This window comes from Exophiala dermatitidis (assembly GCF_000230625.1).
Source record: "Exophiala dermatitidis NIH/UT8656 unplaced genomic scaffold supercont1.2, whole genome shotgun sequence".
NCBI lineage: Eukaryota > Fungi > Ascomycota > Eurotiomycetes > Chaetothyriales > Herpotrichiellaceae > Exophiala > Exophiala dermatitidis.
The window spans coordinates 2,132,644-2,159,685 of NW_008751647.1; the positions used below are offsets into that span (position 1 = coordinate 2,132,644).

Sequence of the window (27,042 nt, forward strand, 5' to 3'; positions counted from 1 at the left end):
TACAGGGTCGTGTACGCAGCAAGAGAGCAATTCTGGTCAGACAGAACCGTTCTCGTGGGTCACTACATTGCACAACTTATGTCCAGTGCCTCCAATGCTTCTACGATAGTGCCACTACGCATGTCTTTCAAAGCCTGATAGTATACGGGTTTCCCGGCCTCCAGACCATGTCGTTCAGTATCAAAGAATCCGGGCCGAAAATACGTCCCGAACGTGTAAAGCCAGCGGCCAGCGCACCAGATTCAGAACCCACAAACACGACTCCGCTCCCACCATCATGGTCGCAATCACGCCGGTCCTCGAGCTCGTCGACAGCCTCGTTCCACTCGGCCCGGTTCCCACCCGACGAGGAGAGCCAGATGGTCGCCTCGTCACACGAGCTCAAAGCCCAAGCCAACAAACAGTTCACAGGGCAGGACTACTCGTCCGCCATTAGCACTTATGGCCGGGCGTTGGCAGAGTTGCCCAACTATCTCGACTATGAAATGGCCGTGCTGCACAGTAACATTGCCGCATGCCATCTAAAGCTGGAACAGTGGAAGGAAGCGGTGGAAAGTTGTGAGAAAGGACTGGAAGGCTTGGAGAGGGAACTGCCCACGAAACCAAAGGAAAAGGCGAAATCGAAGTCGAAGAAGGATGCGAGCGCAAAGACAAGAGCAAGAACAAAGAGCACATCAGACTCGGATTCTGATTCCGAGTCTGAGCAAGAATCCACCTCTCGGAATGGTGTATCTGCTGCACAAGGGAAACCCTCGGTATCAGATCAAGACGACACTGTAGTGGAACTACCGTCCGACGCCGATGAGACCGCCACGCTTGCTGCACTGGAGTCACTCAAGATCTCCGATGAACGCAAAGCCGACATCCATCGGATCCGCACGAAACTGCTGCTCCGTCGTGCTCGGGCGCGCTCACTCCTCGAGCCGCAGAATTGGACGAATCTGTCCGGCGCGCTGGAGGACTACAAAACCCTCTCGGCTCCAGAGTACTTCAGCACACTGCCGGTGTCGGATCAAAAGACCATTCGGCAGGCGTTGGTGTCGTTGCCGGCCCGCGTCAACGAGGCCAAGGAGAAAGAAGTCAGCGAAATGATGGGCAAGCTAAAGGAGTTGGGGAATGGCATTTTGAAGCCATTTGGCTTGAGTACGGAAAACTTCAAGGTCGTCCAGGGTGAAGGGGGCGGGTATAGTCTCAGCTTTGATGGTGGCGCGGGGAAGAAGTAGATCCTGTTGCTGCCGCTGGACATCATTTTGTTCTCGGACAGATGAACTGGGGCTCTGACATGCTCGCATCTTCAGGAAGAGGTCCAACTGATTTGGCTCGTCACAAGAATTGAATGGTACGAAGTTTCAGAGATCTGTTAGATATGACGGATGTCTTGATGAATGTATAATCGTCGCCATTGTCACTGGCTGTGCTTGTCCCTTCAGTTCTTTGTGTCCTCGCCCATGTCTTGTCCGTTTTTGATTATTTTCTGTGTCGTCTGTATCTTGCCCACTTTATCCTCGTCCTTTTCTTACTTGTCCTGCTGTTTGTCCCTGCTCTGTTATCACCCCTGTTCTTCCTTTTGTTCTGTTCCCTGTGTCATGATTTCCTTTTCCTTTCTCTTGCTCTATCCCCCTTGTTTGCCGTGCATTCAAGCCGCGAGTTGTTGTCGGTACCAGAGTTGAGGTAGTAGGAAAGGTACGGTGTGGACGTCGCCAGGAGGATAAGGAGGAGCCACTGAGAAATGTTCCAATCGTTTCGGGATGAATTGGAACATCAATTTCTGGGACACGCGGATAACAGGCGCGACAGGGATAAGGGCAATAACAGGCTGCCGACATAGTTCACGGTAGTGTAGATGCCTAGATAGATCCTATCTCGTTACAGGGTTCAAAGGTAGAAAAGAACTTGGATCGAGTCTGACTCCAAGCAAGTTTTGTTAATGGGCTTCTTCCTGCGGGCGCACTGCATCTACAAAGTCGCCTGGGCTGAGGAACATTTCACTTCGATGTATCTTTCCAGCAGTGTCGAGGGGAAGTAAGGGGAATTTTCAAGCTTACCTGTTAGCTGTTCATCCGCAGCAAGTCGATACGGCTGGGTCAATGCCTACAAGCACGAAAAACTGTACCAGAAGATAGAAAAGAAGCAAGCAGTCATCATGTGTTTCAAACATCCATTATGGCAGGCTGCAGCTCGAGTCCTATCACTGACTCCCTTGAGCTAATTCTGGGGCTGGGATCTCACAATTCCAATTTCCTCCTAGACCAGAAACTCCAAGCCAAAACCCAGTTCCCATGTCGTAACCAAAGCCCATCGCTGATTCCGTGGTTCTGTCTACCACTTTTGCCGGAACTCCATGCCGATGTCAATGATAATGTCCAAACGCCTGACCATAACCGTAACCAACCAAACCAAACCGATTCGTAGTGTCGAATAAAGAAGAAAAAAAGAGCAACCGATCGCCGTGGGGGTATCATGAAGCCGACAAACATGCTGATTCTGGGTATCAAGAGGTCGTAATAATCGTAACAATGCTGATGCTGGTGTCAAGCAAGAGTCGTATGCATAATCCGTTGTTGGATTCGACTTTCTGGTGCTGTGTGCCCACGGAGAAAAATGTGCTGTGTGCCGAAGGAGAGAAGAAAAGCAAAGAGGCAGAGGATGCCGTGCCATCGAGCCTTTAGTTGGCCTCGTGGTCGCTGGAGTTTGCCGACTGAGTTGAGCCCGTCAGAGCGAGGTGACTGGGCTGGGGAGAGGCTGCATATGGTTGTTGTCTACCATATGCGCCCTGGCCATAGGCCTGCTGGATTGGCGGCTGATTGGCCCATGGTGCAGGTTCGACTGGCTGGTAGTTCAGGTTTGGGTCCATCAGGGACTCCGAACCTCCGAACTGCTCAGCATACGACGCGCCTCCGTGGTCTTGGATGGCGGAGTGCGTCGCGGGGCGTCTAGAGGCGGCCCCCAGTCCTTGTCGGGCATCTTGCTGCTCTGGCCGGCGGAATCGAGGCTGCTGGGTCGGGGTGACAGGCATGTTGGCATTGTATGGCGGATAGGAGTTGTACGTCGCTTGCTGTTGTCCAGGAGCTGCGAACGGCCCACCATATGGCATCGCCTGGTAGCCGCCGCCAGCGAAAAATGCTGGCATGTTGTCATTGCCACCGTATGCAGACCGAGTCTGCATCGGATAGGAGGCCCTGCTTGGATCTGCAGGACCAGACAACGAAGACGGCACCGGGTATCCAGTCGCTGGAGGATATTGGGAGAGAATTGGTTGCTGCAGCTGCTGCTGGTGCTGCTGCTGGTGTCCTTGACCGGCCAGGTTGTTGTCTACCTGTGCCGCCGTGGCAACCTCTCTCTTGAGGCGTTTTGCCTCCTTTTCATCCTCCTTGGCAGCCTCTCTGCCCCTCTTCAACGCTTCCGCCTTTTTCAGGTTCAATGCCCGGTTCGACGCAACTCTTTTCGAGCTGCGGAGCGGGTCATCGACCAACTTGACGCGGAAGGGGACGTCGAAGAGGTGCTTGCAGATCGACTTGGACTCCGCCAACGCCTGGACCAAATGGTCGAAGCGGTCGGCGAAAGTCCAGTCGTCTGTTTTGCCCTTGGCCTTTCCTGGCTCGTAGGCTTCGGTGAGGTGCACAGGCGTCTTTGCCCGTCGAATGCAGTCTTCCAACAACTCCCAGCACACAGCCTCCACCAGGGCGTTGTCATGTTCTTCGTTCACGAACTTCTCCTTGATCTTGTCGCCTTCCCCACTGTCTCGAGGAACAGACTTGAACGCGCGAAACAAGACGTTCACGTGGGCACGCTTCTGGTCCGCGGTCTGAGGGATCGTCCCGTCCTGTTGCGCCGCGGACGGCAACAGGACCTCACGGTACTTGCGTGCCGTGAGCTCGTCGTTGAAGATTGATGTCCGGCCAGAATCCTGACCGGCCATCAACCCCGCCGACGAGGGGAGATCCTCAGCTCTGTCGTTGACACAGCCGGCAACGCCGCGCTGGTCCAGAGCGACCTGCTGGACGACGGCAAGAACGTTCCTCGCTTGTTGAAGAGCTGCCTCCTTACGGAAGAGCTCTGGGCAGCTGTCTGGGTTGTGTTGACTTGCCATTGCTGCTGTTGATTGTGTTAAAGGAGGTTTGAGGAAGTAGAGGATGAGAGGAGAGAAGAAGAGAAGGTATGAAGAGAAGAGAAGAGGTGATGAAGACAAGAGAAGTTCGTACCAGAGGAAGAAGACTTGAAGTTGTCTGGTGACGAAGAAAGATCGAGGTCTCAGAGTGAAATCGAGACCTAAGTACCCTGAGTCTCGCCAAGCGCGCAGGTATTTTTTTATATATTAGTGTGCAATGTGAAGTAGTTGTGCCGAATGCAAAGTGAAGGCTGTCGCAGTGTCGCTGTGCCGTAAACACTGCCTCACTGCTTCACTCACTGCTGCACTCACATGTGAATAGCGGCACAATGGGCGACTGTCGCAGTCAACGAAGACTTCACTTGCTCCATTGTGACCGCTCACTCCTCAAGTGACAAGATCCGGCTTCACGTGTATTCGGTCATGTGTGAAGCGCCCTCAGGTCCCGAAGCTGGCGATTGAGACAGGCCGAAGTTGTTCCAGGATTGTACCGCTCGATCCATGCGGCGCTGTTGGCCTGGCCGTCCGGTTCCGTGTCGTGCGAGCTGCTGTTGCCAATTGGACCTTCCTTGCTTGGTACAGATCAAATGCTTGCATTCAGTACACGCCTCCTGCTGGAGGATAAACAGTTGAGACTTCGTCCAAATGTACAAACGGCGCCGCGGGGCCTGGCATCGTGGCACGATGACTGCGGTCCACGATCCGCAAGTGCAAAGACCCTACCTGGTCCATCGACAAGCCTGAGGTCCCACCTGTTGCTGGCAAGCAACGAAAAGATAAGCCTTTCCCACTTACTGTTACTTTTCCCAGAGGGTGCAGGGCTATTTCTCGAAGCTCGGTCTGAGTTTGCGACGCGTCATCGAGATTCCAACTTCAGTCGGCGAAAGATGATAAATCGCTGCCATCAAGGCCTCAAGGTCTTTTGGGACCTTGAGGCCTTGATAAATGCTTGCATGTGGCTTCGCCGATGCTGTCTCGATGTTGTTGAGTTGAGAACGAGTTGGGTAACGATAAGAGAGGGAGAAGAAAGATTCGAGGATGGTCGTGGATTTTAAAGCAGAGATTTCACAGACTTTCCCCTCGTTGGGCCGTCGACTAAGCGGGAATCGGGGTAGAAGGTGCTAGTGACCTGTTTGGGCGTTGAATCCAGGACAAGAGAAGACGAGGGAAATACGGCTTACACCATTCACCAGCACGGTAAGTTGGAATGCACACGTTGTGTCTTAACATTGTCAGCCACATTGTCAGCCCCTTGGAAGACATGGCATTGTCCGGGACCGCGAACGGTCCACGGCGAGAGGATGGCCCAACAACAGACAGACGCAAAAGGAGGCAAGAGGATCTGCAAATGGATGCCTGTGACACCAGGCATTGCCGACAGCAGAGCACCCAAAAAAAAAGCACGGAGCATTGGCGCGAGGGGCCAGGGGTCCGGGGCTCAAATCTTCTATGGAGCAGAAAACAGGCAAGCAAGGGATTCAAGGGAGTGAACTTGGGGAAGGAAGCAGATTGATTGACTTGCTTGCTGATTGAGGTTTGGCATTCAACCGCCAGGCCACCGCCCTCACACTACCGGATTCACACTCGGTAACATTGCAGAATTCAAGAGAACTGATGCGTAAACATGAATAGCAAGGTCAAGTTCTCCAGATTCCCTCTACAAGACATGGGACGACGTTGAAGTAGAGCCAACCAATGTTTGTAGCGCTAGACTGAATGAGGTATGGTGTCAGCACCCAATCCACCCTAGACACTCTTACTAAGCAGTGTTCTACGTTCAGGCACGAGGCTGTCCTTACAGTGAGCTAGAGACATTATGATCCGAACATGGCGGACAGCAGAATTAATCATTTCCATCATTGGAAACACGGGGCTTATAGCTAGTCGTGAATTGTACTCCGGACACAAAGCAAACTTCTGCAGCTTGACCTCCTAACTTCTGTCCTAGGGATGCACTTTCATTTCACAACTCCCAGATCTTCAAGCTATTGTCATGAACTTGTGCTGCGACCTTGTTTTCATCAGAGTCAAAGTCAAAATGGCGTTGACCGGAAGAAGTGGCAATAACACCGCCGCTAGGATGGACGACTGTCCCTGATACTGCATCTTCGCACAAATCAGTCAGATTTCCCACCCAAGTTGTGTCCATATTCTTACCGTCGTGTGCTTTGAACTCGAAAGTCGGTGCAACAGCACCTTCGCTCAGCTGGGCATCCTTCCACATTCTTACAGCACCATCGAGGCCCCCTGCCCAAACCTCAATGGTGCCCGAAGCGTCCGGGCTTGCCAGATCAACCCCTAACCTTTGATTCGTTTGAGCCTTTCGCCCTTCCACCCATGCCAGCAGTTGCCCAGTCTTGCGAATATCGTAAATGATAACTCCATCACTTTTCCTCTCAGCGATGTGCAAATACCTACCACAACGGCTCCACGCCACTTGCGTGATACCACCACCACCAATATGACTGTCGGCATCCGTGCCTCTAACGGAGAAGATGCCGATGCACTCGCCTTGGCCCATAGCATCGTACAACCCAATATGGCGGCTATACGTGCCGGCGGCGAGCACTCCTGTGGTAGCATCAACCGCCAGAGCGGACACAATCCCCCTCATACTCATGACGGCGTCGTAACTTGTTGCATTCCCGGTCTTGGGACCAGTCGGGATCGATGACACAGGCTCTTGCCCAGGCCGCGAGACATCAAAAACCGAGATCAGCGATTCCGACCCAGCAATGAAACGATCACCCTGAGGGCTAAACACCAGCGAATGCGGGCTAATAAAAGCTTCTGTCATGGGATTGATGAGTGGATAAGACGCTCCCAACTGACCCGTAAGGGCCGAGTGCAACCGTATCGGATGGTCTCTCATTGACGACAGGACGAGGGTGGTGGCAGGGTCTCCCAGATTAAAGAACGGATATCCTACCACGGCGTTCACCGGGTCACTTGATTGAATCGTGCAGTATGGTGCAAGAGTATGTGGGTTTGCAGCCTCTTCCAGGAGGTCTGGAGGACTGTCACCATGTCAGCGAGGGTCCAATGTAAACAAGCACAAGTCCTTACACAATATAGGTCCTGATTGAGTGATCAGAAGGACTGGCTAGCAGACTTGTCCCATCGGCGCTCCTAACACTCGCATTAGCTTCTGCTCGAAGGCGCTTTTTCCAGTCGTAATCACATACCATTGCACGCTTCTAAAGAAAATTTCCGAGGCTATGGGCTGTCGCCCAGGTGCCTCGTCTAACTGTTCGACATTCGAGAGTGTTGATGATCGTGCCACACACTTAGGCTGGAACATGTTTCTTGAGAGGGCTCGAGTTTTTCACATTCCATTCTTGATGTTGAGTATCACGCTGCCTACTCGACAACGAGTTCAGCGCTCAGCTCAACCAAGACCAAGATGACCGGACGGATTCCCACATTGCTCCTCCGTGCCGAACACTCCTGTGGCTGCCGAGAGATTGATCCATATCGCCAGACCAAACTCCGGTCGAACCGTGAGCGGTCAACTGCGCTTGTAGTGAAATAGGCCGCCGTACTGAATAGTACGGCGATACTTTAGTGAATAAACGCATTATCACGGAGCGCGTTGCATCTGTTGAATACTGGTACAACAATTCCTCGAACCTCCATTCATGAACTGCTGAGCGCCCTATCTTCCTACCGCAGTATCACATAGCACGAGGTCGACAGCATGTCTTTCAATTTCGGCACCTCTACTAACAAACCGACGCTCAACCTCGGGCTCAGCACAACCACGCCCGCACCCACGAATACAGGATCTTCTTTGTTGTGAGTTCTCCAATGCTTCCTTCTGGGTTTATCGTGTGCTGGCAGAGACGCGCCGTTGGGTAGCGCGCCCCACAACTCCTGCTCATGGAAGCGCATACTCTCTTATTCCAGTATTCCGCTGCTAACTGTCTCGTTCGTATAGCGGCGGCCAAAACACCAACCAGCCAGCGACATCCACCACCACCAACCCAGTAGCCGGAGCGTCCTCCCAGGCCGCGATAGACATCAACCACCTGCGATCTACGACGAAATTCGACCAGCTGACGCCCGACTTACAAAAAGAGATTGAAAATGTCGACACCATGATCTTCAACCAGATCAGACTGGCCTCAGAGGTAGCCGACCTAATTCCCACCGTCATAGCAGCAGGAGAAACACTACCGCACAGCGTGGACTTTGTCAGCCAGAAACTGGAAGAAGTGGAGACGGGACTAGGGAACGACGCGGAAGCGATCGTGGCAGTCAAAGATGGGGAGCTGAAGAAAGGAGAACTGGAAGCCAAATGCGTTTTCCGCGCCGTCGATCGGTTGAAAATGCCCCGACAATACCAAGTCATAAGCCATACGCAGCCCGAGAACCTGGCCGGCAGTGGGATCTATGGCGGAGCCGGACTTAGTGGATGGTGGAACAACCCGCAGACGTTGAAGGGCAGCGTTCGCGGAACAACTGCCCAAGGACATACCATCCAGCTTCCGGGCGAAGACACAGAAGACATCCAAGGTCCCAAGAGCTTGATTGAACTGTTCAACACTCGGGCCGACGAAATGGCAGAGAACATTCAGAGCGCACGCCAATTGTTGGGTGACATTGAAGAATTCGTCCAGGGATTGGAAGGAAAAGTCATTGTGAAAGAGCGGGAGCTGCACGAACGCCTGAGCTATGGCGATCGGAAAGAGAACGGCATGAGCGAAAAAGATCACCAGATCCAGTTGCTGAGATATGTCTTTGGCGAAGTCCAGAGAAGTCTCTACGATGTGGCCGACAAGGTGGGCGCCACGAGGGACGAGGTTGCACAGTTGACATTCGGAAGATGAAGAAGGGCGACTGTTCAAATTCAGGTTGTGGGATTACAAAATTATGACACTCTACGTGGGCGACAAACCGCTTTGGTCTGAGTAATGTCCGGAGGGCCATGTTGTTTGTTCTCCATTACTTCCGGCGCAATCGAAATACTGCGAGCTCAGGCCAGGACCGCACATTGTCGGCCGGGATCTTCAAGAGGATCTCTCACGGAGGAGACACAGCTTAACTTCACGCTGCTTCGGGAATCAGTTCCGCCTGGATTTTCAAACTGTGAAGAGTTGAGTCAGCGTGCCAGCGTGGCTGGGATGATTGTACCAGTCAGGCCCCTCAGTGTGTAATGATGAACAGCTCAAGCCGTCAATCAGGGCGTTGTGCCAGCCATGTGGGATGAGCCGTCACTGCCAGAATTGCGCGGCGTCAAGGACGTCCACTCGCCTGATCACTCTGAAGATTGGCCAGCGAAGACATTCTGTAATGTCAAGGAAGTCGATGTCGTCTTGAATGTGCTACGATTGGTATGATCATGATGGATCTAATGGGCTCTCCCGTCACCAGCTTTGTTGGAGACGGATCTTTGATGTGTTTTATCTAGGTACTCAAACATCTTTGAAGGGTACCGGACTCGAAAAATGCATTCAGCAAGGGCAAGTTGATAATCTCACCTCCAGTTCTGTCTCTCCCTTTATTGAGGGCTGAATTGCCTTCACGACTTGGTTGTTCCGAAAAGCCACAATTCCAACAACAATCAGCTGCGCATTACAGCGAGCGGTGCGACACATGTCCAGGGCTACATGGTAGTTCTTCTGGGCCGGCAAAGGCAATGTAAGGATAAAGCAACACTGGCCTTTTAATGCACTCCGTCCGGCAAGGATGGGGAGAGGAAGCAAGTCTACTAGTACCAATACTAATCAACGACGACAACCAAGGCTCAATCGATTTAAAGAGTGCTCTCCACTAGGCGGTGATGAAGTGTTAGATGCTAAGTAGCATTCGTCTGTAAAATTGCAGTGGTAGACTCGATACTATACTTTGTTTTGGTCCTCTGGAGCTGTCCAGATCGTTTCTCTCTCTGCTCATAATGATACATATCCACTCCCACAACGCGTTGCATGGTCCATGTTGGAATCCTTTCAATCATCTGCTTCACCTCCGACCACGTCCATTTTCTGATTCAGTTCAGTTCTTCTTCCCCGCTACATCTCCCGTACCTCCCTTCCCCGCCCCTCCCGAAGCCGCATCTTTCTTCTTCAAAATCTCCGCCTCTTCATCCTGAATCTCCTTATCGATCTGGGCGCCACGCGACGGTTCATTCCCATGCTGTCTGGCAGGCAAAGTAGGGTCGATTTCGTTGGCTTTCTTTTCATGCACGCTTCCCGAAGTCTCGTTTTGCGGGCCTGATGCGGCTAGACGGTTGGCGATGCTGCGTTGGTCCTCTAGACATGACATGTTAGTAACATACCCCGGGTCGCGTGACACCATCACAAAGCACATCCCCAGGGTATATGCTTACTTGAATCATTGTTGTTATGAGAATGCGGTTTGCCCTCGTTATACGGGTGTGCCTGGTTCTCTGGCTTTTGAGAGTCAGGAGGCACGCGTTGGTCGCCTGCTTCGTAGATTTGGGGCCCGCCGACGTTGGATTGGGATGTGGTGGACATGGTTGTGACTGGGTAGTCAAGTGTGTTTGGTTTCGTTTGTCGAATCAAGATAAACAGGGTCTCAATATTTTCTTGTTGAGTGTTATGTGGTAAGAAGATAAGAAAGGAGAGAACGGGAAAATATAGTAAGAAATATCTCACTCCCTTGCGCCGTAACTTTGTACCATTGCTACTACTATGATGTTGGGTTTGCAGGCGACATGACATCATGGCGGGTGCAGTGGGCCGGTGAAGTCATAGTAAAAGAGGTATCCATAAGCCTGAGGTACAATACGACATACACTGGCAGTGCACAACACAGACGGGCTTAGAGTTGTATGGAACCTTTTGAAGCCAACAGACTCAAGAGGCTCCTGAAGGCTGTACGTTTCTAATGATAAATTCCTGCAGCGGCGTGGCGGTGTGGCTGGAGTGCCGCTGACTTAGCTACTGTACTTTGTACAACGCACATTAAGCCTCGCCCCAGTATACACGGGCAGTCAAGACACACTGGCACTACAATGTTGTAGGTACCTACCAACCTAGGTACTCCGATAATATATGATGGTTGTATATCTGTCGTATGTTTTGTGTACTCGTATATATCTTGTTATCCTGCAGGTCGACAATACTGCTCAGCAGAGCTTCCTGCTTCGTCGCTCTGCAGTTCAATCCTTTTGGTATAATGTACAGTCCAACCCACTACCACTTACCAAACAGTCATCAGCGGCCAGTGGAATCCGAACTTCGACTCTGCTCTGTCCTCTGCAACTCCTTCTTGACCAAGTTCACACATTCATCCATAACGTCGCTGCCGACTCTCCAGCTTCGGAGCACCACTCCGCGCTGGCGCATGATTTCCTCGGACCGCGCCCATCGGCGCTTCCATATTTCCAATTTCTTGTCGTACGATGCGCCAGGATAGCCAGCATCTCCGCCAGCGGCAGGGTCTCCTCCAGTGGCACCCGTTGCCCAGCGGGCGGCTGCGGCAGGATACGACGACAGGCCTCGCCGAGGCGGAATCGGCGGGGCCGGTCGATTGTCGCTGCTGATGCCCGTTTGATCGGCCGGTCGGGATGGCGAGGACGATCGGATCGCAGGTAATGCATTGTACGCCGATGCTATCTGGCGCCGGGCTGATGCAACGTAGCCGTCGTCAGTCCGGGAGTGTGAACTTGAGACTGTGCTCGTGGATGTGTTCGTCCGTGAAACTGGCGGCGGCGGGGCCGTCGGATTGTCATTAGACGGCGGTTGCCCCTGATTCTGGCGTGTCGACGAGAATGGAGCTCGAGGAGGCGGCGGCACCGGAGGAGTAGAAGTTGTGTCTGTAGTCTTTTCTCCACCGGCAGCGGTACCAGACCGACGGGGTTTCGGTGGTGGAGGGGCCTTTTTCTTCGACTCCTCCTGCTCTTGTGTCTCGGTGTCGGATGCGACTGATCGATCTTGCTTACGGAATGCCAATGACTGAGTCGAAAAGTTTCGCAAACTCGAAGGCTTGTTAGGCTTATTCGGTGCAGCGGGCTTCCCGTTCTGCTCCAGTTGACGCATGTCATCCGAATGCGAGGTCTCATCCTTGGCACCTTTCGTATCTGGCTCGTCGCTGAAGTCGATCAGGTCCACCTCTCTGGTCTTCGCTTCTGGGTCCGATTTGGGCCTCGCCGGCAATGGTGGTCTATCATCGTGATTGTTGACCTCCAGCCGACTGCCATTTTTGGACGAGACAGAAACAGTGGAGGCAGCATTCGATGGAGTCTGGTCAAAGAAAGCCTTTTTGACTGGCGTTGTCACATCTCTGATGAAGACCCCCAGGACCTGGCCAGGATGTTCAAGCACGACATCGGTGTAGACTTCTAAATCAGCCTCACCGCTGTCCCCGACCAAAATGAACTTTCGCTCGGGGAAATCGTTCATGATTCTTTCCAATGAACCGCGCTTTCTTTCAGCAGCAGGTTCAAAAATTCCTTGAAGCATGCCTGAATACTGTTTCAGGTGGAACGATCCAGGAGGCAGCCCAGCAAGAGCAAAATAGCTGCGCAAGAGAGGATACAACTGCCACGGAGAATTCGAGACATAGTGTAATTTGACTCCCATGTTCGCCAAAGTGGTATACCATTCTCGGACGCCTTCAATCGTCATCGACGCAAGCTCCCGCACGAATGTATTCTTGAAAATCTCTCTAGCTCCAGCTGCTATGCCCGAGTGTTTGATGGTGTCGTCAATGTCACTGATCAGACTGACTCCTCTGCTATCCGTGATTGTGACATCTTGTGTTGCGGACAACTTTTCCGAGACCAGCACCCGGACTTGTGTAGGGACGAAGTCGAGAGCCGCACGAAGGTTGAAATGTCCCGAGTCGTCCGTAGTTATGGACTTGGAGGCCGACCTTTGTTCATTGAAGAAGAAGATCGTAATCGGGGTATTAGCCACAGGATTCGACATGAATGGTCTCAACCTGGTCAGCAGCATTTCGTTTGCGGCCGCCATTTCCTCCCTGCTCATCTTTGTCGGCTCATTCCAGGACTGTCGTTTCTGTATGCCCTGCTGAACTGGATCGTCATCTCCGGCCTCGGTTCCGCGCCTAGACAGGGCAGCCGAGGGCGCAGGGGATCCTGAGCGACTGCCAGCAGGACTGTCATTGTCAAAGCTGCTCCTCGGGAGTTGAGTGTAACTGCCTCGAAGAGCAGCCTCTGCCTCCAACTGTCCACGTCGAGCAATATTTTCGGCCTCTCTTGCTGCAATTTCGTCCTCATGTCTCGAAGGACTTTCATCAAGCTCTTCCTGACTACTGGGAGGGAGGCTAGACGGACGTGATGACACTGTCGGTGCTGGAGGTGGAGCATAGACGCCGCTCAGGCGTCTGGCCACAGCAAGCAGAAGCCGGTTTCTCCTATTCAAAGGCCCGCGTTGGGGCGAGTATATCCACCCGCGGACGTCCACGTCGACAATCGCGTTGGCATCTTCATACTTCTCCCATTCCCTTCTCCAGTATTCCGCGTCTCCGGTGCTGTGCGGTGTTTCCACAGACTCATGCGTTCCTGGGGGATACCTGGCCGTGTCATCCGAGTCCGTCTTTTTCTTGGTGTGCTTCCTGGCATAGCTGGGGAACAATATCATTTCCTCATCTCCACCTCGAATGATCTCCACGTCGGGGAAATCCCCTGGCATGCCTCCATTTGTTTCGCTCTCTTGTAGTCTGTGTTGTAACTGTTCCTGATACGTCTGCCTCAACTCGTTCGCAGCGCGAATGATTCCGCGAAGCTTCTCCCTCCGCGACCCTGGCACCCGTCCGCCAGGCTGGCCATAGCTTGTCATCTGATCGGTTGATCTTGTGCCTCGCAATTGTCGAACCCCAGCATGGTGCTTCCCGTTCAATGCCTGTAGGATACGACTCTTTCTCCACCGCTGTAAAAATGGGATGAAGCCTTTCCCTGCCGCTCGCTTTTCCTGCTTCTTTTGCTGCCGACGGACTATAGCACGGTAGATTCGAGACTGTGCTCGTAGACGGAGTTGAGGAATATGTTCGTGTCGGAGAGCAAGAAACTTCTCACGCGCGCGGCGATGGGTATTGGGAAATAGGTAGCGGAAAAGTGCTAGGGTGTTTTGGAACTTGGACAGTCCGCGAAAAGGAGGAGCCAGGGTGGAAAGGACGCTGAGGCTGGTGCTGAGGCCGGGACAGCCACAGCTATCTCTAGCCAACAGAAAAGAGGGTAAACGAGAGTCTGATAGGGAGAAACCGAAGTGTCGAGTTCTGGATGTGAATCTGGTCACTGAGAACAAGAGTGGCCATGTTTGTATCCGAATCTCGCTCGCTTTGCGTCAATGCCAGACTTTACGTCATTCGTCAGCCTTGCGGCTCGACCATCCACGCGACACCGCCAGGAACGATACTACTGTGTACACGGACTACAATTGTTCATATCCTCGACCTCGTTAATATGGTGTACGCCGGCTCAAGGGTTCATCAGTCCCGGGGATATAGGTGGCTTAGCTGTCATCATGCACCGCCGACAGCGTATCAGACGTGGAAGAGCACCACACATTGTCCAGTAATCTTGCCAACCATCCTCGGATCAGGGGTGCTGCTTATCAAGAGCGGCATTCAGCCTTTCCGTCACTTTTCTCCCCAATAACTCCGCAAACATATCAATCCTCGCCTCCGGGCTCATCTGTACCAAATTCCTCAAACTCGGACGTTGGTCGACGTCCGGGACAGAAGAGACCGGACCGTTTAGCATACTAAGTACTACCTGTGCAGCCAGAGCATTCAGGCCCGCTCTCCTCAAGAAGAGCTCCCAGAGTGTTTCATCGTGGATCAGGCTACTACAAACCTGTTGACCTTGTGCTGGCGGTGTCGTGGGAAAGGCATGCCGTGCTATCAATTGCCATACTATGCTGTTCATCGTTGGATTGTCTGGTCCGGAGCGATGTTGTGACAATACCCAAACAGGATACACAGTCTGATTGCCGTGAGTACTAATGCTCGAACAGAAGCCAGAGAATTGGTTGATCGTGTTGCATGCCGCTTGGGGGAAAGTTGCGTTATGACTCTCGAGCGTCACCAGGACAAAGACGTTGTCAAACTCTTGCAGCAACCTGAGGATCTTCCCCTGAATAATACTGCGGTCTCCGGCCTCACCCTGTCCCGGCAGACCTTTCTGAGTCAAGTCCTGGAAGTGAGTGAAGGTGATGGCAGCTCGAAGATTGAAGATAATATCAGGCACAGGAGAATGTAACTTTTGGTCCCTTCTTCGGGTGGAGGTGAGATCTCGGTATATTATGGTGAGTTGGTCCGCACCCTGTCTTGTCATGTAAGTCGTCAAAGTGCGGTGGGTTTGGAGCAGAGCCGTGTCGACTATCACAGTCCTCTGCCATTCTAAAATGCTTGGGGTTGGAAGCTGTGAATTGATTGCTGTGTTGGGTAAAAGTGGTGTTGCGGGGACTAATACCCTCGGAGTGTGGAATTGTTCATTCTGCTCTGCAAGACTTGGGGCAAGTGGACCTATTTCTTGCTGTCGCCTAGGCTGTGTTGACTCGATAGGGTCATCCGGGAGCTCGTCCATACTCGGTCGACTTGGTTGTCCCGACGAATTGAACTTACTGCCCCTCAAGTCCAGGAAGCTTTCTAGTGCGCTGGAGACTGAAAATACGCTGGCCGATTCTGTGACGTTGCGCTTGAGGGCCGGCTTTTTAGGCATTTCGGATTCGTTGTTTCCAACTAAAGCCTTCATCGGTGCTGACGGGGAAGACCTGGCACCTCCCGCTCTTTTTTGTGGTATGAGTGATTGTGTTGGATTCGATACGAGCGCAGCTAGGTCTGTATCTTCCTGCAGCTCATCGTCGCTGCTCTCATCATCGTCCAGTATACGAAGTCCAGGCTGTTTCCATAACAATTGCTCGCTTCGGATGACATCGCCTGAGGCTCCTCCCGCCTCCGGAAAATATTGGCAATCATCAACTGTTTCTTCGAGACTGAGGTAGGTATAATCCGGAGGAATGACTGACTGGTCCACTGTCTTATCGTTCTGGGGTACCGGCGGGTCTGACGTACCCAGGCAGACTAAGTCAAGATGACGGGCGAGAAATTCAGACTTCGAAGGGACATGAACTACTCCTTCCGGGCTGGAGTCAATTGACGGGGTAGGGATTTTTGTGCAGGCCTGCGAAAGACCATTTATCCCTCGGTTGAGCCTAGACTCCATTTCTTCGTTGGCTTGTTCCGCCATTATGAGAAAAACAGAGTCAATATCATCGTCAGAGTCCCCTTTCAATCCCGCACTCTGACAGTCTAGCCAATTTGGCGAAGGCTGCCTGCTTGCATCATGCTTGCTCTCGAAAAGGAAGTGTGACCTGCTGCAGTCTGCCGTCACAGTCGTTGACGCAGGTTCTTTTGGCGATGAGAGCCCTTGTTGGAAGAACTCTGATTGATGGTCAACCATGGGACGGCCAGGACTCCCGTCTGTAGGGTCTGCCTGGGTCGACCGAGGATTGAGCCTTGCATCTTGCACACTCAGTGGTGACGAATCCATCAGAGTGAGGTCGATTTCGATTCTCGCGCTGGGCGTATTGCCATGACCAGCCCTGGTAGGCTCCGAGTCATTCGAAAGCAGATCATCACTGGAGGCCTCAGAAAATGCCAACACTTGTTCCTCGGTCGCTTCTTCTACTGCTAGGGGATGCTCGTCAACGCCAGTTTCGTCGGCGGGCGGCAAATCGATGTTAGGCTCGGTTGCCGGAGGGGAAAAGCCTTCCGGCAAACTCTCTTCAATAGCCAACACCGGACTTAATGGAGGCAGCTGTGGCTTCTGGCGAGCTGTTAGCTTCGCATGACCCTGACAAGGCAAGGGATTCGCACTCTGGGCGCCTCTGCATTCGCAAGGGCTTCTCTTTCATCCTTCGTAGCTTTTGGGTACCTGGCTTCAGCCAGAATCTTCAAGGTTTCCCGCGTCACCTGTAATCTTTCGTTCTTGAGCCTTCGTTGTATGTCATTGAGGCTCTGATCGCCGTCTATATCGGTCCACTCATCATTGAACTGCCCGTCAGGTGGAGAAAGCAGTGACACGCTGTTATTCAGCAAAACTCGTGGGTCGAAGCGCCTTGCTGCATCGCGTCTGAACGCTGCAACTTCCAGGTCATGATCCGTGGCAAGCAGTGGCTCTTCGATTCTCAACTTCCGCCACCTGTAAGGATCGGGCAGAATGACATCCCAATCGATGGCTGGACGGACGTCATTGATGCTTTCAGATAGCAGTCTCGTTTCTCGATGGCCCAGCTGCAGCCTGGGCTCGTCAACAGGACTGGCTAGGGTGCCGAGAACGGTATCAAGAAGCAGGGCGTGGTCAGCTGTCGTCTCTTGTTCAGGCGAGAGGGAGACGTGGCGTAGATGTACCAGGAGATTTTCGGATCTGTGATCAGTTGCGAGGCCGTGGAAACGAGCATATTCGAGGACAGATGGAACTGACATACTAGTGGAGGTACTGGATTAGCAGAACTGGAAGCACAGGGGACAATGCGGAGGGAGAGGATTTGCAGCTTTCAATGGGATACACCTCAACCACGCTCCGTGGCGCCAAGCTTGAAGTGTAAATGCACTTGGAACGAAACAACTTGAAGCCAAGTCAAGAAAGAGAAAGGACACTACCTTCGTCTTGGCCAGCCCGCTCTCACTGGTCTGCGCATGGAAGAATAGCAAACATGTAAATTTCATAGCGCAGGCTTAGAATGAATGCTCTTCTCTGGAGAATAAGTGGAAAATAAAATCATATCATGCATTAGTATGGCATTTCCCCAGTTTCTCACTCCTGGATCATTCAACATTCAATCATTATAGTTGGATTTCAGCGAACCATCCTTGTTCGTCTGTGGCAATCCCCATTTCTTGTTGTACTCTTCTTCCTGGGACTTTCCCTTTGGATCGAAGTATGGCTTTTCAGCGGTTGCAGCCACTCGAACTGCATGGCGCCTGTGAGGCGTGAACCCATACGATGCCGAGTGGTTGGTCACTCGGTTATCCCAGAAAGCAACATCATGCTTTCCCCACTGGAACCGCACATGAGCCTCTTGAGTGGTGGCAATAAGCTCGTTGAGATATTTAATAATAGCATCACTTTCGGCCTTGGGAACTCCCACGATTTTGGTCACGAAGCCAGGGTTGAAGAAGACAGACTTCCATCCGGTGACTGGATTCACCCGAATGAGTGGGTGTTCCGTCGTAACGGGCTCCCTCCGCACTGGTCTCCCTCCAGCCCGAGAGTCTTGAGCTTGCATATCGGCTGAATGCAAGGCTGTCAATCCTTCGAGGTACTTCTGCATATGGGTTGAAAGCACATCATAGATTGCATATTGAGAGCACCACAGGGTGTCGCCTCCACCGCCTCGCGGAGGCCCTGTGAGCACCTTCAAAGAAGTATATGACGGTGGTTGAACTTCGTAGCTCACCTAGACATTCGTCAGTACCACCGTGAAAGAGGCGCAACAGCGCAGAACTTACGTCGGAATGCCACAAGAACGTGGGAGTGAACAGAGCTCGCTGATCAAGGGACTTGTCGGTTGTGTAGACAACGTGGACGTCTTCCAGACCTTCCTGTCGTGGAACGGCCGTTGTGGCATGTTTATGCAGCTGGCCGAAGAACCTGCCTAGTTCCCGTTGAGCCTCGATATCGAAGTCGTGCTGATTTCGGAAGAAAACAACCCCGCGGGTTGCGATCAGCCTGGCCAGATCGCACTTCTGAGCATCGGTAAGGTGAGCTAGCCTGACTCCGGTGATTTCAGTTCCAATTTTTGGAACGTAGTCGAACACATCGTCGGCAGCGTCCAGCAGATTTCGAAATCGAGGGTCTCCGCGCAGCCCTTTGTCTTCGTATGGGATTTCCTTCAACCCATCCCAATGAACGTCCGGGAAGCGGGGGAGTAGATAGTCGAATTCGTAGCGATCATGATTCTCCACGGGTGTCCTCCCCGGTTCGTATGTGTCTGCTAGACTTCGCTTTTCGTGAGCGGGCTTGTCCTTGGGAACCACTTCAGTTCCATTCACTTCTTTCGTGCCAGCCCAGGAACTTGGACGATATTCCACCTGGATTGGATCTTCGGCATGAGGAGCCATGTTGACTTGGAGATGTGTCGACGACGATGGAATATCAATTCAGCCCTGGATCGTTTATACCAGGAAGAAGTGCGTGGTTGTGTTCACCTGGCGGTGTGAATACGAACATGGGACAACAACTGACCTTATATGAGCTTGGTCAGCAGTGGGTGCTTACAAGGTAAGATTGCACAATATCGTGGCAAACAATCAGATACCATGCATTCCGCGCGTCCACATCAGCCGATTGGAAACATATCTCTCCACATCTTCTAAGAATACATGCATGGTATGACTCTCGGATTCTGGGGTTGGAGCACAGTTTCTGCTATTTCTTCCACTTGTGGTTAGTATTCGATCAAGCACGCTGCCGATTGTGTCGTTAATGCACGATAAACACAACTCTGGCGTATCAGCGGTGGTCCACCAGTGCAATAATATGAGCAGATTTGATTTCCTCATTGCGGTCATGCTCATTCTGATTTTGTCGGTGGAAATCATAGAGTCATCCTCCCGAGTCCGGAACTGACCCAGATCCAGGCAGTTGATTGGCCAATGGCTGTTATCCGGGGTCCACCAGGACGAAGCACGCAAGATATGAGGCTGTTGGCGTCAGCGAGCTTTGGCGCGCTCGGGGAGCACTCTGCACAACGTTGCAAGGTGTAGCTGGGTGCGAAGAGAGAAGACGAGACAGGGACGAGACAGGCGGGGTGTTTACATCCCAAGCTGTCATCGTGATGGCAGACAACGCGCCGGCTGCGGCACGGTCTTTGTTTAGGAGACACGTCGCGCCCCAAGTGGTATGGTATGCCAACTGGTGCTTTGGATCTGCGCAAAGCTAATCCCGGCACTCCGGTAAATCTGGAGAAGAAAGAAACTTGATTTGGACATGAAGTCTACACGAAGCCAGTCAGTCAACGCCAGAAGGGCGTCACGTTGCTCGCTCTTTGCCCGGTCCAAAAGCTGGGATTGGATGAACCGGCGAATTCTCCCAGGTGAATTGTTTGCTTCGCCAGAGCAAGCGGTACGGCCGACCAAGGCGCAGAACGTGCAATATCAGGAGCCGGCGCGGAGACGCAAGGCTGTGAGATCTAGCTTTCTCCTTAAAACCTCCCTACCAATCGCTTTCTTCGAGAGTCTGGCAGAATCGAGGTTGGGAAAAAGGACGAGGTAGGATAAGGAATCGTGTCTTATCCGAATGAATTAAATGGACTGAACAAGCATCCTGCAAATTTGATGATTCGCCCCTGAATAAATAGGACTGGACCCTTGCTGGCGACCTCTATCTATCTACATGTGGTATCTTTCTTGAATGTCCTCTACAGCCCGACCTCTAATCCTCATATAGACGCCATCAATGCTCAACTCCAATGCTGCACCTTTTCTAAACAACCCAATATGATGGACGAACCATCTACTCCATCTCAATAGTGCCCGGGGGCTTGCTGGTGACATCGTATAGAACCCGACAGACGCCGTCAACCTCATTGACAATCCTCCTGCTCACCCTCTTCAGGAACTCGCCATCAAAGGGAAACCAATCAGCGGTCATGAAGTCAGTTGTCTCCACCGCTCGCAAGGCGATCACCTGTGCGTGCACTCTCTTGTCTCCCATGACACCGACGGCCTTGACTGGTAGGAGTGCTGCGAAGGCTTGCGAGATCTTTCTGTAGAGACCGGCGGCCACGATTTCATCAATAAAGATCTTGTCAGCATGACGGGCAATCTTAAGCTGCTCTTCGTTGACTTCTCCGAGAATTCGAATAGCAAGACCGGGTCCTGGGAAAGGGTGTCGCCACACAAGGTCCTCGGGAATGCCAAGGTTTGTCCCCAAGGCTCTCACTTCATCCTTGAAAAGTTCACGGAGAGGCTCAATCAGCTTGAGATGCATGTCTTTCAAGAGTCCACCGACGTTGTGGTGGGTTTTAATGGTGGCAGACGGTCCTTTGAATGATATGCTTTCGATCACGTCTGGGTATAAGGTTCCCTGGAGCAACCACTCAATCTCACCAGCTCTTGTTGAGTTTGCTGCAGCCGCAGCGATCGCCTTGGCCTTGTCCTGGAACACCTCAATGAAGGTGTTCCCGATAATCTTGCGCTTCGTTTCGGGATCCGAGACGCCCTTTAGCCTTCCAAGGAATAATTCGGAGGCATCAATGACGGTGAGATTGATTCCAAGGTGCTTGGTGAGCGTCTCCTTCACAGTTTGGGCCTCATTCAGCCGAAGGACACCGTTGTCGACAAGAACGGCATGAAACCGGTCTCCGATCGCCTCTTGCATGAGTTTTGCCGCGACAGTTGAATCAACACCACCGCTCACGGCGCCAATCACCTGACCTTTGGGTCCGACCAAAGCTCGAATGCGCTCGATTTCCTTGTCCACGAACTTCTCCATGGTCCAATCTTGCCGGGCTTTGCAAATCTTGACCGCAAAGTTGCCGAGAACCTGGGTGCCTCGTGGGGTATGCGTGACTTCTGGGTGAAATTGAATGCCGAAATACGGCTTCTCTGTGCTGGCGATACCGGCAAACGGGGCATTGGCGGTGCTCGCAATGGGACGGAAGCCCTCTGGCAGCTTTGATAGCTTGTCGCCGTGGCTCATCCATACTTCAATATCGTCCTCAATGCCTTCAAAGAGACGGTCGATATGCTCTTCCTTGCCCGTGTGTCTTTCAATCTTCAGGTATGCATGTCCGTACTCCTTCTTGTCGCCTGCTGCGACATTCTTGCCGAAATGCCAGGCCAGCTCTTGTAAGCCATAGCAGATTCCCAGAATTGGGACATCGAGATCAAAGACCGCGGGATCGACGTGAGGCGCGCCGTCTTCGTAGACTGAGTATGGGCTACCTGAGAGGATGATACCCTTGGGGTGAAAATGCAAGTCCGCAACTTTCTGCGTACATGGCAACATCTCCGAGTAGACATTTAGTTCACGCAGACGCCGTGTTATAAGGTGGGAGTATTGTGACCCAAAGTCAAGGACCAGGATGGTATCGAAGGTCTGGGCCGGCACATTGACCGAGTCCTCAATCTCGCCATTGGTAGCCATGGCGAATATAGTGTTAAAATGAGAACCTGCTGAAGTTGTACGAGTGGGCGCACGTAATGGTAAAAAAGAAGATGACTGCGCGATAAAGAGGGACAAGAAATTTTGCGGAGCGGAGAGGAATTTCTCCCCGCAAAAAAAGTGACGGAGCGCATTGACAAGTTGAACTGATCTTTTTAACGCATGAGTATATTCGGTCAACGTCGAAGGCTATTCACCACGGAATCAACTCAGTTTTTCGCTCAATCGCTTCTACAAGATGAGTAAGAGAAAGCAGGACCTCGGCGAAAAGGTCCCCAACAATAATCCCAATACCGACGACGACAGCGGTGACGATGAGGTTGGTTTGAATTGCCCGGTTTCACCGCAGGCGGTCGCTGACTGCAGCCCAAGGACTTTGACATGCTCAACGTCGACTTTGAGTGGTTCGATCCTCAACCGGATTTTGACTACCATGGCATAAAGACGTTGCTACAGCAGTTGTTCGATGTCGACGCTCAGATGTTCGACTTGGTCGGGTTGACCGACTTGATTTTGGCGCAGAAGACCCTGGGTTCAACTGTGAAGGTTGACGGAAACGAAACCGATCCATACGCGTTTCTTTCTGTCGTCAATCTCCAAGAGCATAAGGTAAAGGCAATACCAAGACTTTGCGCGAATATGACTGACGGCGTGCAGGACAAACCCTTCGTAGGGAAACTTATCCAATACATCCAATCCAAAGCCAAGTCGAACCCTGATCTTGCTCCTCTGGCGGACCTCCTATCTCAACCTTCGATACCTGCCATCGGCCTGATCCTGACAGAACGCCTAATTAACGTTCCTTCCGAAGTCGTCCCGCCGATGTACACGATGCTGCTCGAAGAGATAGAGTGGGCGCTCCAAGACGGGGAGCCATACAATTTCTCACATTACCTCATTCTCTCCAAGACCTACACCGAAGTTGCTTCAAAACTGGACGCAGAGGAAGACCGACCGAAAAAGAAGCAGAAAGCTGGCGGTTCTTTCGAGACTATGTACTTCCATCCCGAGGACGAAGTGCTGCAAAGGCATGCCATTTGCCACGGCGGGTACGAGTATTCCATCAAGCAAGACGAAGGGCATTCGGATTCGAAGCGAGCATTCCAGGAGCTTGGAATCAAACCGCAGGGACGCGCCATTCTTATCTCGGCCGATAAGTTCAAGGGGGCTGTTCAAAACGTTGAAGAATATTTGAAGCCACAATGAGCGTAAGCACGGCATTGTCGCATGCAAGGGAGAGGGCGCCGAAAAACTGGCTTCTCTTCCACATTAACAACGTCACATTCATTCCCATTCGGTGCCCTTGAGTCTTTGCATGAGGTATTCAACCTCGACGACCTTGGTCAAGGGAATGACTACTTGGGCATACATCTTCACGACTGCCTCGACATCAATCTTGCCCTCGCCGTTAACAGTCCCACTGCTGCCTGTAGAAGGATCCTGGCCATAAGTTCTGGCCTTCAGGCGCAGTCTCTCCAGAACCTGTTGCTCAACCTTTGCGTTGGTGATGGCGGCGTCGATCCCTGCGCGGTCCTCGGCCTTGATAAGTTTCACGAATCTCTCCGTTTCCGCCTGGAACTTGCTTTCGGCCACAAACTTTCCGAAGTGTATCCGTCGGCTCAACGCTTGCAAGCAGGCAACGTCACAGGTTGCAGCACTCCCATAGTTCTCTTTGGTCTCGCCTCGATCTTCCCGTCCAAACTTCCGGCAGGCCTCAGGTAACACCTCTTTGATGTATTTCTCCTTGATGACATCATTGACATTGACGTCGTTGTCGTGCAAAAGCTTGGGATACTTTATGGGTTGAAGTATGGGACGTTGCAACACCTGAGGGAAGAAAGGATATTCGTCTGGCGCATCATAGCGGCGCACCGTCGAATGTAGGCGCTCGGTCTCGGAGAGGAGGTAGTCGGCCAACGAGATGTTCGGAGGTAGCGCCAGATTGCTTGTGGGCACTGGCAGAGCCACAGGGTCGTAGATGCTAGCGTTCAGCGGGAATTGTACTCGTTCTATCAAGTGGAAAATGATTGTGTCCTCCAGGCGACTTGACCAAAGTTAATTTCTGCTTGCGAGCGGTAATGACTAGGAATACATACATCAACTGAAACCGGATATTGTCCAAATCCAACGCTTTTGAAGCATCGGACAAGTCAATGGCGGTATCCATGTCCGAGTCGCTCGGGTTATGTGCGCTCAGCTTGCTCATGTACACGAACGCCTCTCCAACCGGGTTAGGAATTGAGAAAAGAGCGAACGGATGGTTTCCAGGCCATGTGCGTCCCTCCTGATCAAAGTTGAAACGGTGACACAAAAGTAAAAGAAAGGTAGCAATTGTCAAGCAAAGCAGTTCTTAGTGGGCTGGTAGTAGTGGCAGTCAGAATTGGGTCCGAGGTGTTGTACGTCAGATGCACGGATTGTCCGAGTCGTGCACGTATCGCCCGCGTCTCCAACTTTGCAACTTCAATTCGTATCTGCATTGTAGAAAACCCTCTACATCTTCTTGCACGTACGAGCTTTGCCGCAAGTAAAGTGCAACTCCTCCATCAGACCCTCCAAACGAAAAGCACACACATCCTCCGACTAGACGCGGGCCGCAGCGAGCAGTCGCTGAAGACGCCTGACAGCGCAAAAAGCAGGGTCATATGGCCAGCTCGCGCTCCCACAGCCGAAATGCCTCCCAAACACGAAGACCGCAGGGAGAGGGGGAGGATACCGTTCTGGGTGCGGTTTTAGATGTATGGAAGAGTCTGTTATCTCTAAAGCAATCCGCTGACGTTCTGGTAGACGCGACAGTTGGAAGCCTTTGGACGTAAGGTGACGGCAACGGCAAGCCATCTTATGGGCGACACCAGTTCGACGCACTACCCGACTGCAATGACCAGCATCTCTCGACAGATGCGTCGCCCTGCAGTACAACGGGCTGTGTTCTCCTTCTCGCAGCAAGCTCCCTCCGAACTCGTGAGAGCAAAGCTCTCGACAAGCGAAATAGCCCATCGAGCCCTGACCTACATTCCCGACGAACAATTAGAAAATATACCGGAGGTTGACAACAGTTATTCCTTATTCCAAGGCTTTCAAGCCTCTCTTCCCGAAGGCGAAAGCGAGCATCGTAAGGGACACCGGCGGCGGAGTTCAAAGCAGCACAAGCTGTTAGGTGCTGGAGATGTCGAAGAAGATGGCCCTCCAACTATCCAGAACCTGAAGAAGAATCGGAATGCTGTCAACCATAGATTAGAAATGATGGCTGTGAGGAAGAACATGTGCACGACCGAAATCCGAGACATAGACAATAAGATCGCCAACCTCCAAAATGTCCGCCGGACCGTCCTTGATCGACTCGCCGCACTCGAAAACGACGAAGCCGAGGTCGAGCATGAATTACTTGAACTCGACAACAAAATCGAAGAAATGCAGGAAGAACTCGAGGAACAGGGTGCAATGGACCAATCTACGAGCAGTCCCAATGCTCCGCGTCCGGTGACACCCGAATCAGAGTCAATGGATGCCTCCTTTATGTCGCAGTCCATCTACGAAAAGCTTCCCTCATCTGCATCACCAAAATCCAAGCGACGGCCGACTTACGCAAAAAGAAAATCCATGCCAGTTCTACACGAGCACCTTGAACCCGGATCACATATCAGAACAATCCCGGCGCACAATGATATAATATCTGCGTTGGACTTTGACCAACCCTTTGGTACCATGGTTACAGCTGCGTTAGACGACACCGTGCGTGTCTGGGACTTGAATCTGGGTCGTTGCATGGGATTTCTGGAAGGCCATACTGCTTCCGTCAAGTGTCTTCAGGTTGAAGATAACATTGTGGCAACAGGTAGTCTAGATGCAACCATCAGGTTGTGGGATCTCAGCCGTGCCAAGTACGAGCCTTATGAACATAAGATACCAGAAAATGGGGAGGAAGATAAAGAGGATGAGGAAGACGACGGACTTGGATTTGGAAACGAACATGAAGACGAGCCTCCGCCACCGCCTCCTGGCGCAATGTCCGAATGTCCTCTCTTCATCCTTGAGGCTCATGTCGACGAAGTGACGGCGCTGCATTTCCGCGGCGACACACTTGTGTCTGGTTCGGCTGATAAGACCATTCGCCAATGGGATTTGGTCAAGGGACGATGTGTGCAGACGTTGGATGTATTATGGGCGGCTGCTCAGGCCAGTTCGACTATCAACAGCACGGAACCACAATGGCGGCCTACTGGACGAGCCACCGATGCCGGAGCAGACTTTGTGGGTGCTTTGCAATGCTTTGATGCTGCGTTGGCCTGTGGCACCGCTGACGGGATGGTCCGATTATGGGATTTGAGAAGTGGACAAGTCCACAGGAGCCTGGTGGGACATACAGGACCTGTGACTTGTTTGCAGTTTGATGATGTGCATCTGGTAACTGGCAGTTTAGACAGGAGTGTTCGGGTAAGTAAAGTCCTTAAGTTGAGTTGTGCATTTATTGACTGGGAAACAGATTTGGGATCTCCGGATGGGAACCATTTTCGATGCCTACGCCTACGATGCGCCGATCACAAGCATGATGTTTGACGCTCGACATATCGTCTGTGCCGCGGGTGAAGACGTTGTCAAAGTGTATGACAAGACCGATGGCAAACACTGGGACTGCGGAGCAGGGGCAAGCTTGACCGTCGAAGACCGCATGGCCGGTGCAAAGACCAGTATTGTTGAGAAAGTTCGCCTGAAGGACGGGTACCTGATCGAAGGGCGACGAGACGGTGAAGTCGGTATCTGGACCTGTTGAGCTATGACAGGACCCGACCAGGGTAAAAACAGCACGAGTGCTTACCAACGAGACGTGAAGAATGTT

The 27,042-nt window shown here is 52.2% G+C and overlaps 13 protein-coding genes across 14 annotated transcripts; 4 read left to right on the plus strand and 9 right to left on the minus strand.

The window, feature by feature from the left end:
* Positions 1 to 167: 167 nt before the first annotated feature.
* Positions 168 to 1,223, plus strand: HMPREF1120_02259 (uncharacterized protein; the record flags this gene model as incomplete). The annotated part of the gene is made up of 1 exon (XM_009156295.1): positions 168 to 1,223. One exon carries the CDS (start codon positions 168 to 170, stop codon positions 1,221 to 1,223), a length of 1,056 nt encoding a protein of 351 aa, XP_009154543.1.
* HMPREF1120_02260 (uncharacterized protein) lies at positions 317 to 2,037 on the minus strand. The gene has a single exon (XM_009156296.1). It carries the CDS (start codon positions 1,824 to 1,826, stop codon positions 1,500 to 1,502), a length of 327 nt encoding a protein of 108 aa, XP_009154544.1. The 5' UTR covers positions 1,827 to 2,037; the 3' UTR covers positions 317 to 1,499.
* A 107-nt stretch (positions 2,038 to 2,144) lies between these two features.
* HMPREF1120_02261 lies at positions 2,145 to 5,732 on the minus strand. 2 transcript variants are annotated; one of them, XM_009156298.1, is made up of 3 exons: positions 5,631 to 5,732; positions 4,203 to 5,330; positions 2,145 to 4,095 (listed from the first exon to the last, which is right to left on the minus strand). In XM_009156298.1, the coding sequence occupies exon 3, from the start codon at positions 4,088 to 4,090 to the stop codon at positions 2,666 to 2,668; it is 1,425 nt and encodes a 474-aa protein (XP_009154546.1). In that variant the 5' UTR covers positions 4,091 to 4,095; positions 4,203 to 5,330; positions 5,631 to 5,732; the 3' UTR covers positions 2,145 to 2,665. The 2 variants fall into 2 exon arrangements, with proteins under 2 accessions (XP_009154546.1, XP_009154545.1); XM_009156297.1 differs by having other exon boundaries at positions 4,203 to 5,732.
* Positions 5,733 to 5,936: 204 nt separating this feature from the next.
* HMPREF1120_02262 (uncharacterized protein) lies at positions 5,937 to 7,587 on the minus strand. The gene is made up of 4 exons (XM_009156299.1): positions 7,294 to 7,587; positions 7,175 to 7,237; positions 6,266 to 7,125; positions 5,937 to 6,214 (listed from the first exon to the last, which is right to left on the minus strand). Exons 1-4 carry the CDS (start codon positions 7,407 to 7,409, stop codon positions 6,072 to 6,074), a joined length of 1,182 nt encoding a protein of 393 aa, XP_009154547.1. The 5' UTR covers positions 7,410 to 7,587; the 3' UTR covers positions 5,937 to 6,071.
* Positions 7,588 to 7,805: 218 nt separating this feature from the next.
* On the plus strand, positions 7,806 to 8,937 carry HMPREF1120_02263 (uncharacterized protein; the record flags this gene model as incomplete). Its single annotated transcript, XM_009156300.1, has 2 exons — positions 7,806 to 7,903; positions 8,046 to 8,937. The coding sequence occupies 2 exons, from the start codon at positions 7,806 to 7,808 to the stop codon at positions 8,935 to 8,937; spliced, it is 990 nt and encodes a 329-aa protein (XP_009154548.1).
* A 790-nt stretch (positions 8,938 to 9,727) lies between these two features.
* Positions 9,728 to 10,897, minus strand: HMPREF1120_02264 (uncharacterized protein). The gene is made up of 2 exons (XM_009156301.1): positions 10,437 to 10,897; positions 9,728 to 10,359 (listed from the first exon to the last, which is right to left on the minus strand). The coding sequence occupies exons 1-2, from the start codon at positions 10,792 to 10,794 to the stop codon at positions 10,103 to 10,105; spliced, it is 615 nt and encodes a 204-aa protein (XP_009154549.1). The 5' UTR covers positions 10,795 to 10,897; the 3' UTR covers positions 9,728 to 10,102.
* Positions 10,898 to 11,073: 176 nt separating this feature from the next.
* On the minus strand, positions 11,074 to 14,361 carry HMPREF1120_02265 (cyclin H). Its single transcript, XM_009156302.1, has one exon. The coding sequence runs from the start codon at positions 13,873 to 13,875 to the stop codon at positions 11,287 to 11,289; it is 2,589 nt and encodes an 862-aa protein (XP_009154550.1). The 5' UTR covers positions 13,876 to 14,361; the 3' UTR covers positions 11,074 to 11,286.
* Positions 14,362 to 14,448: 87 nt separating this feature from the next.
* On the minus strand, positions 14,449 to 17,724 carry HMPREF1120_02266 (uncharacterized protein). The gene is made up of 2 exons (XM_009156303.1): positions 16,916 to 17,724; positions 14,449 to 16,865 (listed from the first exon to the last, which is right to left on the minus strand). Exons 1-2 carry the CDS (start codon positions 17,522 to 17,524, stop codon positions 14,634 to 14,636), a joined length of 2,841 nt encoding a protein of 946 aa, XP_009154551.1. The 5' UTR covers positions 17,525 to 17,724; the 3' UTR covers positions 14,449 to 14,633.
* Positions 17,725 to 17,771: 47 nt separating this feature from the next.
* On the minus strand, positions 17,772 to 20,102 carry HMPREF1120_02267 (taurine dioxygenase). The gene is made up of 2 exons (XM_009156304.1): positions 18,551 to 20,102; positions 17,772 to 18,498 (listed from the first exon to the last, which is right to left on the minus strand). The coding sequence occupies exons 1-2, from the start codon at positions 19,160 to 19,162 to the stop codon at positions 17,878 to 17,880; spliced, it is 1,233 nt and encodes a 410-aa protein (XP_009154552.1). The 5' UTR covers positions 19,163 to 20,102; the 3' UTR covers positions 17,772 to 17,877.
* A 453-nt stretch (positions 20,103 to 20,555) lies between these two features.
* Positions 20,556 to 22,190, minus strand: HMPREF1120_02268 (GMP synthase; the record flags this gene model as incomplete). The annotated part of the gene is made up of 1 exon (XM_009156305.1): positions 20,556 to 22,190. The coding sequence occupies one exon, from the start codon at positions 22,188 to 22,190 to the stop codon at positions 20,556 to 20,558; it is 1,635 nt and encodes a 544-aa protein (XP_009154553.1).
* Positions 22,191 to 22,446: 256 nt separating this feature from the next.
* HMPREF1120_02269 (protein bcp1) lies at positions 22,447 to 23,414 on the plus strand (the record flags this gene model as incomplete). The annotated part of the gene is made up of 3 exons (XM_009156306.1): positions 22,447 to 22,527; positions 22,575 to 22,817; positions 22,866 to 23,414. The coding sequence occupies 3 exons, from the start codon at positions 22,447 to 22,449 to the stop codon at positions 23,412 to 23,414; spliced, it is 873 nt and encodes a 290-aa protein (XP_009154554.1).
* A 78-nt stretch (positions 23,415 to 23,492) lies between these two features.
* HMPREF1120_02270 (chorismate mutase) lies at positions 23,493 to 24,375 on the minus strand (the record flags this gene model as incomplete). The annotated part of the gene is made up of 2 exons (XM_009156307.1): positions 23,493 to 24,252; positions 24,305 to 24,375. The coding sequence occupies 2 exons, from the start codon at positions 24,373 to 24,375 to the stop codon at positions 23,493 to 23,495; spliced, it is 831 nt and encodes a 276-aa protein (XP_009154555.1).
* A 503-nt stretch (positions 24,376 to 24,878) lies between these two features.
* On the plus strand, positions 24,879 to 26,976 carry HMPREF1120_02271 (mitochondrial division protein 1; the record flags this gene model as incomplete). Its single annotated transcript, XM_009156308.1, has 3 exons — positions 24,879 to 24,929; positions 24,993 to 26,639; positions 26,689 to 26,976. The coding sequence occupies 3 exons, from the start codon at positions 24,879 to 24,881 to the stop codon at positions 26,974 to 26,976; spliced, it is 1,986 nt and encodes a 661-aa protein (XP_009154556.1).
* Between the last annotated feature and the right edge of the window lie 66 nt (positions 26,977 to 27,042).